The following is a 14,891-nucleotide window of genomic DNA, read 5'->3' on the forward strand; positions in this document are numbered from 1 at the left end:
TGGTAACTGTTCATTGTAACTTGACAGTAATTCAGCATTTGGGAGGCTTAGGCAGGGCTGTTGTGAGGTTGAGGCTAGCCTGAGCTACAGAGAGCAGGACCCTGTTTTTAAAAAAACAAAACACACACACAAACACACTAGAGAAAAGGCTGGGGGTAGTGGTCTTTGCATGTCTTTAGTTCCAGCTTTCAGGAGGAAAATGCAGGTAGAGTGTAAGGCCTGCCTGATCTACTTATAAACAGGAGGTAGGGCAAGTACAGGCGGCTTTTGAGCCATTGGATATCATCTAGTAAGATATGTTATTATCCTGTAGGGCTAGGAAGAAAAGCAGGGCTTTCTCAGCAAGTTTTTATGGTCTCTGTGTAGGGTAATAGAAACACCAGCAACTTGGATGAGTAGTTGATTCTAAAGTGATGGCATTAGTTTAAGTGACTAACCAGCAACAACTTGGGTTTATTTCCTGAAATGAAGCCCTGGATTTCAATGAGTTTTGAACCGTGGGGCAGGTCTCTGAAGCATTGTTCTTTATCAGAATTCTGTGAGTATTCAGTACCAGGCAGTGTGTTAAGTCTTTCAGGTATGTAGGGAAAGCCTGCCCATAGGAGGAAATGGTTGATTGTGCTGCATAAGCTCTGGATTTTGGTTTCCCTCTGTTTGTTTAAGCCTTTGTTGAGGACAGAGAAGTGTTGTTCCTCAAGGAGCTATTAAGTCTGAGCTCTTCAGGAAGCAGTTAGAAATGAGTGGGCCTTTGAGAACAAGACAGGAGTTGCAAGCTAAGGGGTGAAAGAGCTCCCAATATGTGACACATCTGTCTGTCAAAGGGGCAGAAAGAAAGCCATAGGGCAGCTGAGGAAGCAGCTGGTAGGTAGGTGGGGAGGACAGGAAGAAGTGGAAAGTATCAAATGGGAAGGAAGGTGCCGCCATGAGGCTAAAAGAGAAAAGTAGACTTAGTAATCTCAGGAGACTTGTGAGTGTTATGGACTCTGGCTGAGCAAAGTTGGAAAAAAAAAATACAGTCCTGACTTCAAAAAGAACCACTAATCATAGATACTGGTGATACACAGTAAGTCTTAGGGTAGGATAAAAAGGGCAAGGTGAAGAGCTGTCAAGATGAGTCTAAGAGGCAGGCTAGCCTTGAACCCTAAAACTACTTACTTGTATGTATGTGAGAGAGAGACAGACAAATTTCTTTTTCTTTTTTTTTTTTTTTTCTTCGAGACAGGATTTTTCTGTAGCTTTCGAGCCTGTCCTGGAACTCCCTTTGTAAACCAGGCTGGCCTCGAACTCACAGAGATCCTCCTGCCTCTGCCTCCCAAGTGCTGGGATTAAAGGTGTGTGCCACCACCGCCGGACCCAGACAGACAGATTTCTGAGAATAGGGTCTTGACCTGTGTGTGTGACAGACAGACAGACAGACAGATTTCTGAGAATAGGGTCTTGACCTGTGTGAGAGAGGAGAGACAGATTTCTGAGAATAGATTCTTGACCTAGAACTTAATTGCAATTCTTGTGTTTCATCCTCCTAATAGTTTTTATATTACGAGGAGGCATTGTAACAAAAACAACAGTTCTTTAGCGTGTGGACTCCCCTTGCCCTCTTTTGCTGAGACTCGGCCTACCGCTTACTACCTGGATGACCTTGGGTGGGGTGGGGGGTGGGGCTACTTTTGTATTGTAGTCTTAGCTTGCTGAAGTCGTAGAGCTATATATTTTAGGGTTACTTTGAGGACTAACATTCCTGACCTGGGAAGCATGCCAGGATCAGTGCCTTCCCACCCCCTAAAGAAAGAAAACCAAAATCAAGCAAGAGCTGGCCTTTGAAAGGTAGAGGGGTAAAGAGGGACACTTGTTTTTCCCCAGATTACCATCATAAAAAACGGTGTGTCTTTATGGGGTTAGAATAGGGAGGGGTGGGACCTGGTTGGTTGACTGAAAGACAGGGAAGTGGGAGAAGTCTTTGTAGTAAGAACAACTTTGGGATTTAGTAGATTTGAATTGGTAGATTCATAGTTTTTCCACTTAAATCTTCAAACTTTTTTTTAAAAATAGAATTCAAAATAGGGAGTATGGCCTTACTAGATCAAACCTCGAATTTTGTTTTAAAGATCAGGTGGAATTGTTTCTCTTGGAAACATCAGTGATTCTAGATCATTCTCTTTATTCAGGCAGTGGCAAAATTTGAGTGAGGGAGAAATTCATGAAATGGGAGATTGACTGTCCATGCTAGTGTTTAAACTATAATGTTATAGTTTATATGTCCTGGTCAGGCACATGGCTTTTGCAGGCATATCTTGAATATTCAGAGCAGAATGTATATTTTATTTCTTAACTACTCCTGTTCTAAGCAACAAAGGTTCAACAGTTAGTGCTGAGACTTAAGAACCTGAACATGAAACAGGATTCTTTACCCTACCCTTCCTTACTCTTTCATCCCTGAAGGATTGGGGATGGTATTGACTTGGGCTCCTGTTTGTCCAGGGCATCCCCACAGTGGTCCAGTGTCATTTTTAACAGTGATTTTTTTCAGGCTTAATAATGGAGTGTTGGGATTATAGATTACACAGTCACCTTGTCTAAAAGGATTGTTGGACTAAGCCTACTCAGACCTAGAAATGTTTTCTTGCTTTCTCTACATATATCATGCACAGACACACTACAGAGACATTGTAAGAATGGTGACATTGGACCGAATAAAATGCCCTGCTTCAAGCATGCATCTCCTGTCCTGGTCTGTAAATTGTATATAGCACTTGCCTAATAGTATAGATGGGAGAATCATATCTTTGTATTCCTAGCACAGTACTTAATACATGTAGCTTTCCATCATTGTTAATTGCCATTATTACGAATAATGGTTGTATTGCCAAGAAAACGAGGTCAAAGCCAGATGATTGATCCTTACAGAATAAATTTAACTATTCACTGCTGACCCGTTACAAAGAATGCCAGCAGGCACTCCTTGACACTGTGACAACATGGAAAATATAGTGGGTTGCTTTCAGAAGGGTCGACTAATTGAGCAACTCTAAAACCTCTTTTCTTCTTCCTAGGTCTTAGTGGTGCAATGGCTAGTATAAGCGTGCGTTCGAGTACCCCAGGCTCTCCTACACATGTAAGCAGTGGACCGAATGCTAGTCGAAGGAGAAATGGACTCCATGATGTCGATTTGAACACTTTCATAACAGAAGAAATGGCACTCCACTTGGACAATGGTGGAACTAGAAAGCGTACCTCAGCCCAGTGTGGCGATGTCATTACAGACTCACCAACCCATAAACGCAACAGAATGCTCTAAACTGCAGACATTTTCACACCACCATGCTGCTTGAAAGCCACTCGATCCTCAACATATACTATTATTGCAAAGGAAACATGAGGCCATCTTCCCTTGTTCACTGTTTAAGACAAGTGGTTGCCATAAAAGGAAGTTCTAGGTATTTACAGTAGATGCCTCCTATAACTATGGCTTTCTCAAACTTAATCCTAGCAGAGGACGTGAGATAATTGTGTAGTCATTAGCAAGATCATCATAGGCAAACATATCCGTTCCAAGGCTAAAAGTGACCTTAACTGTATTTATTCTCAAAGGGAAAGGAAATATCAGATGTTTATTTGGTTATAGAATGCTTTCTTATTTTTATTTTTTGGTCCATTTCCTGCTGTGTTGAGTATTTTTGCTTAAACAGTATTGCCAGGTTTCTACAATTGTTAAAACCTTGATCTGGCTAGTAAGCCAGATCTGCAGGCTTCCATTTTTGCGGCCACACTGAACCATGCACCTGGCTTCCTTAGCGTGCAATTTCTGATTATCAGATTATGCCCAGTTTTCAGTTTTCAAAACAGTTCTAACTCTGGTGATTGTGAGATGTAAAGAGGTGCTATGATGGTCATGCAAGTAATATTTAATACTGAATCAATACACAGAACTTTATTGGATTCACTTTGTGTGTGTTAGTGCTCTGAAAATAGCAATATTATTAACCTGTCCCCAGAGTAACCCTGTAGGCTTCAGATACTCAGTTTTAAAACAAATACTACTTCCTATGCCAGGCACTTTACTTCTGGTTAAACACAAGCTGCATTCAGAGTGACCTGAAAAATGGGTCATGATTTTGGAGAGTGGGCTTCCTTTTTGGTTTGGTAGTAGTGAGAGGAAACGGATGGTGGGAGTAGGTATTTATTCTTTAGTTTTTTTTTTTTAATTTTTATGGATGCCCTACTGTGTGTAGTTGTCATAGCGGGTGAAAGATGATAAATATGTTTTATCTGCTACTAATGTGAACGTAACTTAAATAGTAAAATCCAACTTTTCCTGTTCCTCCATTCCTCTCAGAAGTGCAGTTTGGAATTTCATTCTGGAAAAGATGAGATCGCATGGAGATTCTCTAGATGTTAGGTAGACCCAAATAAAAGCTCTCAGAGTCCTCTTTGGGTAAATATAAGACCTCTTGTAGCTGCAACATTTTAGAGCATGTTTCATCTGCATTTTTACTACCTGAACTGAACGGTAGTCTATTTAGAAGACTGATGTCAGCCTGCCAGGCACTGTGATCCATTCTATCCTGTGATATTATATATCAAGTAGGACAGTGAAAATGTTTCTGTGCAAACTTGTAGTCCAGTTCAGTTACTTCTATTTTTATCTTTAATAACCATTGCAAATCAGTGTAAGGGTTTTTCTGATAATTACAGCACTTTGTTAAAAGTTTGCAATTTTGTCGGCCATTTAATAATACCTTTCTGTGAAGAGACCTTGCTAATTTAACCATTACTGACTGAGTGGGGTGTGAGTGGAATGTTAGGAGTGTTGTGTGAATTGAAGTTCTGTATTCATTGTAGGTATAGCCCTTATTTAAGTCAGTGAAATCCATATTCAAACTAGGAATGAAAATAAGGTATTTCTCAATTTTTATAAAAGTGGAGTTTTATTTGTTTGAAAAGCAAGAAGAATTACAGCAATTTGTCGTTTCACCTTAAACGGACAAGCCTGTGCATCACAAGTACTCCCAGGCTTCCCTTGGGATATACTAAGTTATGGAGTTCACTTTTGCTTTTCTGTGGTTGTGAATACATATTCTGGAATTGGGGTTTGATGGTGTGATGGCTGCCGACAAGAAGACAGAATTCCTATTCCTAAGGGACTTGAGACCGAGGAACATGTTTCATCTTCCTGCCTTGGTCCTGTTTCCTCTGTCCAAGTTGAATAATGATGTTCTTGGTTGTTTGGTTTAAGTTGGTGCTCTGAAGCTGAATCTCAGTGCCCTTTACTCTCAGTTGTCAAATTTTGATAAAACGTGCCATTTTCTTTGGTAAGAGAAAGCAGGTCTAATGTCTGCCAGAACACAATTTATATGCCGAACTATTGGCTCCATTAAACTTTTTAAAAACTTTAGCATCCGTTACTTTTTTCTTTGCATTCAATATCTAGTACCTTCCTCACCTCGGTAGCCTGCCCTCTCCCTCTTCTCTGTCCCTGTTTCCAGATTCTACCAGAAGAGAGTAAGTAACCCTGAGACCCACCAGTACAAAAGTGAAGGATTTTCTAATCTTAGCAAAAGTTAGCCTGACATAGTTCAGAATCTTTTGGAAATTTCCATTTGCCAGTTTAGGTGCAGAACATCAAAAAAGACCACATACTTGTATAGTACTCTTTAAAAACAACATTGACTTTTTGACTTTTGCTGTATTTTTTGGACAGGTCTTCTGTGTAGCTCAGACTGACCTCAGGCATGCCGCCATCCTCCTGCTTCGGTTGTCTGAGTGCTACAGTTTACTGGCATGGTGCTTGCCTGGCCTTTTCATTTGTTCAAGAAGAGAGTGGTTTGCTCTTGAAGCTAAGCACTTGAGTGTGGGGGAGCTCTATCTTTGTCATGAGTCGGAGTTTGCGTCTCTAGGTAGTGTGTGAAGTTTTGTTAACTATAACCCGACAGGAAGAGGCTGGGTTCATCCCTCCACTTCAGTGTTTTGAATATCACTGAGGGGTTCAAGTTAGTATTTTATAGAGCAAATTTAATTGGATATTTGGCTAAATCTAAAGATTTTCAGTGTTGTTTACCTGACTGAGGTAGTGACATATACCTTAAATCAAAATTGAGTCAATCATTGAACATACTAAAAAGATAGTAGCTTGTCTGGTTTTATTTTGGTCATCAAGTTCCAGTAACTTTGTAATCACAAAGTTTAGATATAAGAAGGGATGGCTAACTTATGATCAGAGGTGCATTATAGCGAGGTTTTTCAGAAGCTCTCTACTTGGAGATGTGGGCAGCCTGGTTGGTTAGGCTTAGGGAAGTACTGTGCAGAGTCGTAAAGTTTTAGGTAATGATTACGGTCTACATAGAGACATTTATTAGTGATATATTAGGTAGTGGGATTTTTTTTTTCTTTTGAGGCAAGGTCTTATGTACCTAGTGCTGATCTTGAACCCCCGATCTTCCCGACTTCACTTTCTGAATTCCTGAATTCTAGGATGACAGGCTGGTGTCACTGTGAGACACACTTCTTGGATTTTACAAAGTTTGGTAATCTTCAGACCTGATGCTGTTTGGAATCATCATGTTTAAAAGCAAATGTTCATCTGCTTAGTTAAAGAAGGTTCTGGAAACAAAGGACATCCATGTCAACACATACAGTGCCTGTGACCTTTCTTACCTTTCCGAAAGCTGTTATGTTGTTGATTCAACTGTCCTTTCCTGGAAAAGAGAACTTGTGGATTGCAGTCTAGAATAAGCTGAGGTGTGTGAAGATTATGTGGGAACATGGTTTGAGACTGACAGGAGTGCCATGCTATGTGACTGGCATGCTTGTAGCAAGGTTGGGGCTTTACTTGTATGAAGGAATCTGCTTGCTCCTTGTGACATCAGTAGACAGCAGCTTGTGCTCAGTGGGCTTGGAGGTTCCAGCACAGGTGTTATAGTTTCATGGATGCTTTTCCAAGTTTTTTTTTTCCTGGTACTATGCTTATGTTTTTTTTTTTTTTTTTTTTTTTTTTTTTTTTTTTTTTTTTTTTTTTTTTTCCCTCAGTAGAGAGGAGCAGCTACAGAAATTTACTGTGTAGTTTGTCCTGTGTTCTACAGATTGTTTCCCATCAGAATATGGTGCAAATCTTTATTTTTTATGCAGGTCCTAACTTGTCATAATTAGTCATAGTACAGTAGCAACAATTCTTGCTTAAGTTTTATAAGAATTCTGTACAGATGAAATTAATAATTCAAGCCAGTGATGGACTCACACCTGTAATCCCAGCATTGGAGAGACTGAGACAGAAGGACCACCATGAATCTGAGGCCAGCCTAGTCTATAGTAGTGAGTTTTCTGTTTATAAAGTTGAGACTGTGGCTCAGTAAAATAAAAACAACAAAGGGAATTACCAATGCAAATGAATTCGTGTTTAAAATACTGATGAGATCTCGCAAAGCACCTTCAGCAAAGGCACAGGTTAATCCTTGCATTGACACAGTCATAGTGTCTGTTGTCAGTCTCTCGGCCAGCATTAGGGCTAGGCTTCAATGCAGCAGGCTTCTCCTGTGAAGGAAGCTGGCTTACTTAATTATGTGTGGATTTCAGCACTTGACTTAACTATAACTGTTTGCCTTTCCTGGCACACTTTCATCATCTCTAAAACAAGTCTGGGTGGAAAGGATGATTTTTCTCACAAGTTCCTTGAAAGTTGGAAAAATTTTGGCCATGTTTATCTTGGGTGAGCTCTTGAATTCTGGAATGTGATTGATAGTTTTCCATTGTTTTCCAGTGTGTTATTGATTACAGTGGATCGTTGAAAAATAAACACATACATTTTTTTGTGTGTGAAGAAAATTGAAATTTCAATGTAAAGGTCTTTTGACTTGTCTTCTCTCTCACTTTCCTCAGAGGTAAAATGAATAGTTTTGGTTGAAGAGAACTTTCTGGACAATTTTCTATATATTTATAAATCTTTTTAGTTTTGAGACAGTCTTGTAGGCTGGCCTTGAACTCTTAAGTGATCTTCATGCCTCATCCTGTTGATTACAGGCTTAAGCTACTATTTAAGTCACTTCTGGATGTAGCCATGGAGAAAATATTCTTATTGGGATTGTTGATTTCATCTTGTCTCAGGGGCAGTTGGAAAGGGGAGGGGGCAGGCAGCAAACAGAGGCTGTGTGCTGTGGAATGTTTTCAGAACAAGGGTTTGTCCATATGTTGAAGTATTTTTTAGGGCTGGATGCCTTTATAGGAAGGTGCCAAGGGTGAGTCTCATCCTCAGCTAGAAGGGTGTGCTTCTGGCCTCGAACTACAGGCAGTTTAGAGCATCAAAGAGGGGTTGTGTTCCTGTGCTCCAGGTCTGGTGGGCTCAGATCATCTGGGACTGCCTTGGAGAGTTCCAGCATCTGCATCAGGAAGTTCTGCAGTCCCAGAGTGGTGTTTGCATCCACCCCAGGAAGGTACTTAGACACTCCTGGGGACCCAGCTGCCTTAGAATGCAAAAATCCCTAAATCCACCCAGGAATGGGACACTGGTTGAGCTTTGAGGAAATTCTCAGACCACTGCCCTATCCTTGGGGTGGAGGTGCTAGGGCTGAAATCCTGGGTAGAGGAGATTCCTTGTCAAAAGTCCTGAATTGCAGAGGTAAGAAATAGATTACTCTTCACTAGTTTCTTCTTGCTGTGATGAGTCTCAGGGTCACAGTGGACACTGGATTTCAAGGTGCAGTATAATTCTGTAACTCAAGTTCTTTAAGGTTGCACAGAACTGTGGGTGACATGTTACACTGAGTACATGAAGGGCCTGCCTTTTGTTCATCTTGGTTTCTCATACTTTGGACCATGCTCTCCAATGAAAAATGCCTCCTCTGCCAAGACAGTGGAGAATACATACACATGTGTACACATGTATACACATGTCTACTGATAAACAAGCCTCAGACATCAACATTCACCTTTCTGGATGATGAATTCTGTAGTTTGCTGCATGATACTGTAGCAACATCACCATTGTGAGAACCTGGGCCCTGGACGAGCAACAACACCCAGCAGAGGGTATGGATATTTCCTGGATGAGTAAGTAGATTGAAAAATGGCTCCCTGCACCCAATACACAAAATCGGTTTTCCTTCTTGGGCCTTTAGATTGCCAAGAAAGCAGAACAAAGGGTTGCTACAAATATGGATTGGGGTAGGGGTGTGGGCGAGAATCCAGTTTTGCCGCTAGCTACTTTTTTTTTTTTTTTTTTTTTTGGTTTTTTTTTGGTTTTTCGAGACAGGGTTTCTCTGTGGTTTTGGAGCCTGTCCTGGAACTAGCTCTGTAGACCAGGCTGGTCTCGAACTCACAGAGATCCCCACCTGCCTCTGCCTCCCGAGTGCTGGGATTAAAGGCATGTGCCACCATCTCCCAGCCCCTAGCTACTTCTTCAGCCCTGTCTGGAGTCTGTTGTGAAGATGCCTGCAGACACTTGGACTCCAGCTGATAGATGTGGATATCCTCTTGCTTTTTTGAAGTTTCCTTGGGTTCTGGGGGCTCTCTTGGATTCTGTGCCAGTTTCCAGCCTCTAACCATTCCAGAACTCTCTTCCCTCCAATTTCATGTTTTTAACTTTGCATATTAGAATCAACCTTTCTCAAGCTATACCCAGAAAAACTAGACAGGGTGGGGCTTAGGCACCAAGATACTTAAAGCTGTCAATAGAGAATCACCAATCAGGAGTTTCTGAAATATTGTGCAGAAGGAATGTTGGGTTGGTGCCTTGCCAGGTTGGCTGTGCGGGTGACCAGTGACACCAGGCTCCTCAGGCCCCAGGAAGGGACCTTTGAGGAAGCCAGTGTGACCATTGTGTTCCTCTGGGGCAGGCCTCATCACTAGTCTGGGCAGGAGGAAGTTGTCACTGGCATAAGAAGGTCTGAGTCGAGACTCACCTGACCTGGCAATTCTGTTATGTTGGGTTTTAAAGCAGACTCCTGGAATTACTGCCCATGACTGCAAGCACAGACCAAAGATTTGGGGCAGAACAGGGCATCTCTTGTCCCCCCCCCCCCAATAAAGGTGAATTAAGGAAGTTTTGAGTCCTACCCATTTATGTCAGTGTTTTTAAATGATGCTATATTGATTGTGTACAGGTACAGTTGAGTTCTTGCCTAGCATTTCATCTACTGCAGGTGCACCTGGAGCCACGGCCCTGTGTGGAAAGCTGGACCAAGGTCAAGCCTGGTGGATACAACAAAGAAACTTGGTTCTAGAGTGCAAGAGCCATTGCATTAAAGACACCAGGAATCCTGATATAGAAGCAGTTACAAGGCCTGGGAAGGATAGCTCAGAGGTTAAGAGCACTGACTGCTCTTCCAGAAGTCCTGAGTTCAATTCCCAGAAACCACTTGGTGGCTCACATCCATCTGTAACAGATCTGGTGCCCTCTCCCGGTCTTCAGGCAGAACATTGTATACATAATAAAAATTGTAAATTAATAAAAAAAACAATGCCTGAGGTTTTCCCTCCTGTGTGGAGAAAGATGTTGGGGGTAAGGATGGACTGTGCTACAGCTAGAGGCTCCTGAGGGCCTCTAGAATTAATGGAGTATCCCCCTCAAAATGACCCTGGCATATTTTCATTTGAGAGTCGAGGAGCCTGTCTGCAGATGAGACGACTGGCTTGTTGAGAGGTGCTTGTGGCAGGCATAATGGGACCATGACCATGAACAGGTAGTTGCCTACACCTCTGCCCTCACGTGGACTATTATCTGCTCTGTTTCCTCTCAGTCCAGAGCTAGCAGTGGGTGGTACCCGTACTACCGCCAGTGCATCTAATCTTTTTAAATCTAGTCCTTGCAGCCCCCACCTTGGATTGGGTTTCCAGCACCTTTGGAAGTCAGAAAAACTTAATGTTTCTGGGGACTCAACATGCTTGCACAGGGTACTGAGGGTTCCAAGTCGTCTCTGGGGAGGGGAGGCCCCTTAAAAAGAAAGATGTGGGTTATTTTTCGGTCCCAAGAACCCGGCAGGCCCTTCTGAGGCATGAAAGAAACCGCTTAGCCCAGCCGTGTGTTCGAGGCCAGCCTCGTCTACATAGTGAGTTCCAGGACAGTAAGGACTCTTAACACAGAAAACATCTCGAAAAAACAAAAAAGAAACAGGATTGGAGTTCTCAGTGGGTTAAGAGATGTTTTTGGGGCTGGAGAGATGGCTCAGTGGTTAAGAGCTTTGCCTGCTCTTCCAGAGGTCCTGAGTTCAATTCCCAGCAACCACATGTGCTCACAATCATCTGTAATGAGATCTGGTGCCCTCTTCTGGCCTTCAGGGATACATGCAGGCAGAACACTTTGAATACATAATAAATAAATCTTATTTAAAAAAAAAAAGATGTTTTTGGGCATGATCCATGGGGGCCGCCTTTTACTCCAGTTGGAAATTTTAGTGCAAAATTCCTGGCTGCTGCTGCTGCTGCTGCTGCTGCTGCTGCTGCTGCTGCTGCTGCTGCTTCTTCTTCTTCTTCTTCTTCTTCTGCTTCTGCTTCTGCTTCTGCTTCTGCTTCTGCTTCTTCTGCTTCTTCTGCTTCTTCTGCTTCTGCTTCTCCTCCTTCTCCTCCTTCTCCTCCTTCTCCTCCTTCTCCTTCTCCTCCTTCTCCTTCTCCTTCTCCTTCTCCTTATTCTTATTCTTATTCTTATTCTTATTCTTATTATTATTATTATTATTTTACTTACTAGTTCGTTGTTTTAATGTTTCTGTATAAGCCCAATTGGCCTTGACTCATTGAGTAAATATTTATTAATGGGATTCCCATCTTGCAGATGACAAGAATGAGGTTCCGAAGGGTTAAGGGAACGGCTGAATCATCAGAACCTAGGTCTATCCAATCTGGTCTGTCGAGAAAGTACTTGTGGACGGTTCTTGTACAGTTTAAGTTTGGGTTCAAATCAGGACAGCAGAGGGTAATGTCGGGAGACACCTGTGTTTAATCTGTAAGGACGGGGTTGGGGGTTAGAAAGAGGAACTGCTGCCTAGGACCTGAAGCACAAAAAATTCACATAACCCTGTAAGGCTTGGGTGTGGTGCGTTGGATGACGTACTGCCCAGGGAAGTATGCGGAAGCTGAAGCCTTTCTCACCCAGGAGTCAGGACCCCCCGCGAAGGCCCAATTCCCAACGGGGACCCTTAAGGCCAGGAATCCTACGTTGTTCCTCGGTGACTCACTTCCTGTTTGGGTGGAGGCAAGCAGAGACAAAAACATCTCTGAACTGCTTCCAGGGAAACATAGGGCCCTCTCACTGGAGCCTTAAAACTCTAGTTCCTCCTGGCACTCTGGCTCCGGGTTAAATCTGGAACGAGGCGTGATTTGAACCCAAGGGGCCTCTTCCTGTTGCCTCACTAAGTCTTGATTCATCGAAGCTACACTGTTCGCCAAACCCCTGGGCCCAAGGGATTCATCACTAGAAGGATCATCACTAGAAGGAGTCATCACTAGAAGGATCTTCTCTGGTCTCCTCACCTTGGCCGTCATTGCAGTTTGTCTCGTTGGGTCACAATACTCTGACCCGAAATCCATGCAGCCTTAAAGTTTATAGAGTGCTAAGCAAAGGTGGGTGGATATGCGAGGTTCGAGCAGGTAAGTGGCACAAATGGGTAGCTCCCTGGGGATAGTGGATGTCCGAACAGGCTTCTGTTTAAGGACATGAATCCTGTTTTGAGACAAGGTTGGGGGAGTTGGAATTGTTCCTGCCTCTGCTATTTGAACTAGACTAGCACACACCTGTATACAGAAGTATACACACACAGACCACTAGGCTTGGGACACCTGGAGAGGGTTGGACCTCCCGGTCTGGTCCTGGGCTGGTTTTCAGGAGTCAGTGTGCTCTCTCCCGGGTACTTATTGTCAGGCCCCACTTCTGTCCTCTTCTCTTTCCTGGATGAGGGAGCTGATGATCTCCTCAGGTCATTCTCCAGGGCTCTGCCTCCAAAGTCCCTCCAGAGGTTCCAGCTGTAGTTACAAACCTGTTAACCATTGGCGGGACACAAACTCATGGTCCTAAGCAAAGCAGATTCCAGCTTCTCTGGTCTCCGAGGGTGGGACTGAAACAAACAGGAAGCAGGCCAGTCTTGCAGGAATGTAAGTCAGCCACCCTGAGGCACAAGGGTTCCCAGTTGCCACATCATCCTGATAACTGGTTACCCTAACCATCCTGGCTGCTTTGAACACATGTGCCATCTGGTAACCCCGGAAGCAAGAATGTGCACCTGTTTAGCTCACAAAAGCTGAGGGAGTTGCTTGAAGGTGGCCTTTCTCAAACTTTTGTTTGTGTGATATCTCTATTCCTGCTTGAGAGCTTGAGACCCCGTGGGAGAGTAACGTCTGAGGTTATTTGTTGTCTTTGACAATGTGTTATGCACGCTAGGTCAAGGCAGATGGTAGAAGATTGATTTTCTTAATTAAGCTTAGTGTGATTTGTGTGTGTGTATAAATATACACACATCAACATATAGATCTAGATATATAGACCACACAACATACACACACTATATATATATACATATATATATACACACACACACATATATATTGGAGTATCTGATAGCTTAGTGGGTAGAGCTTTGCTAGGCAGATGGATTATCTGAGTTCAAATCCCTAGACCCCAGGGACATGTGCATAAGCTTCTATAACCCTTGTGTTCCTATAGGTTAAAGGGAGGTGCCTTAGTTACTATTCTGTTGCTGGCAGGAGACACCATAAGAAGAAAACAAAATAAATAAAGCATTTAATTGGAGGCATTGCTTACATGTTCAGAGGTTTAACTTGTATTCATCATGGCAGGAAGCATGTGGCTGGCAGGCAGGCAGGCCTGGAGCTGAAAGCTTGCATCCTGATCTGCAGGCCAACAGGCAGAAAGAGACTGAGACACATGCTGGGCCTGGGCTGTGCTCTGAGAATCTCAAAGCTCACCCCCCAGTGATGTCTCTCTTCCAACAAGGCCACACTTGCTAGACTTTCCCAAACAGTCCAATTAGCCAGGTGCCAGGCATTCAAATGTACAAGCCTATCTATCAGGGCTGTTCTCATCCAAACAGCTATAGGAGGAATGTCAGGACCTGCAAGCTTGAGATAGCCTGGTACAGAAACAAACAAAACCAGTCCCTATCTCAAACAAGTTGGAAGGGAAGGGCTGACATCTGGGCTGTTTGTTCTCTGACCCCCCAAATACACACGTTATTAAGGAACATTATGTAAAATGGGTATGACTAGATGCTAAGGTTCAGTCTCTAGAATTTGAGTCCTCACTTTAATGAGTTGTGTGACCTTGGACAAACAAACCCGCCTGTTAACTTCCTGCCTCAGCTTCCTGGTCTGTAAAATGTAATAATGGTTACTAATTTCAAGGTATTTTGAGGCTTACATGAATTTAACAACTTCAGTATTCATAATAGTTCTCCTGGGGCTGGAGATGTAGCTTAGTTGGTAGTAGTATGGAACATTGCTTAGAATCTGGAACACGGTTGTAATCCCCACCTAAGAAGAGTTCACGGTCAGTGTTCGAAACTGAATTTGAGACCAACCTGGACTACATGAGACCTTGTCTCAGATAAAATAACAACAAGGAGGGAAATGTGTATAAAGATCTTTTAGTTATTGTTTTATGTGTTTGTGTGTATGCCTGTGTACCATGTGCGTGCCCGCTGCTTGTGGAAAAGAGTGTATCAAATTGCCTGGAGTTGGACTTACAGACAGCTGTGAACTGCCATGTGGGTGCTGGGAATCGAACCTGGGTCCTCTGAAAGAGCATCTAGTGCTCCTAACTGCTAAGCCATCTCTTCAGACCCAGTGTGTAAATATTTATAAACATACAGGAAATAGACACTACTTCCCTAAAATACAGCATTAATGTAGTTTTGTTCATAATAATAAACTCGGGAATGGAGTTATGGATGTCAAGGACC

General features: G+C 42.9%; 1 protein-coding gene across 3 annotated transcripts in view; it reads left to right on the plus strand.

Moving 5' to 3' along the window:
• Positions 1-5,392, plus strand: part of Hapstr1 (HUWE1 associated protein modifying stress responses) — a 40,894-nt gene extending 35,502 nt beyond the window's left edge. Inside the window, exon 6 of one of the 3 annotated variants that reach the window (XM_050162587.1) lies at positions 3,051-3,192. Coding sequence is in view for 2 of the 3 variants with exons in the window: in XM_050162356.1 (XP_050018313.1) it covers positions 3,051-3,295 (245 nt within the window). In the remaining variant the exon portion in view is untranslated. Of the gene's footprint in view, positions 1-3,050 lie in introns of all 3 variants that reach the window. The other 2 variants (XM_050162663.1, XM_050162356.1) reach the window with 2 other exon arrangements.
• Positions 5,393-14,891: the final 9,499 nt, after the last annotated feature.

Source organism: Alexandromys fortis, unplaced genomic scaffold (assembly GCF_014885135.2).
Source record: "Alexandromys fortis isolate MF-2015 unplaced genomic scaffold, M_Fortis_MF-2015_v1.1 scaffold_29, whole genome shotgun sequence".
NCBI classification, from domain to species: Eukaryota; Metazoa; Chordata; class Mammalia; order Rodentia; family Cricetidae; genus Alexandromys; species Alexandromys fortis.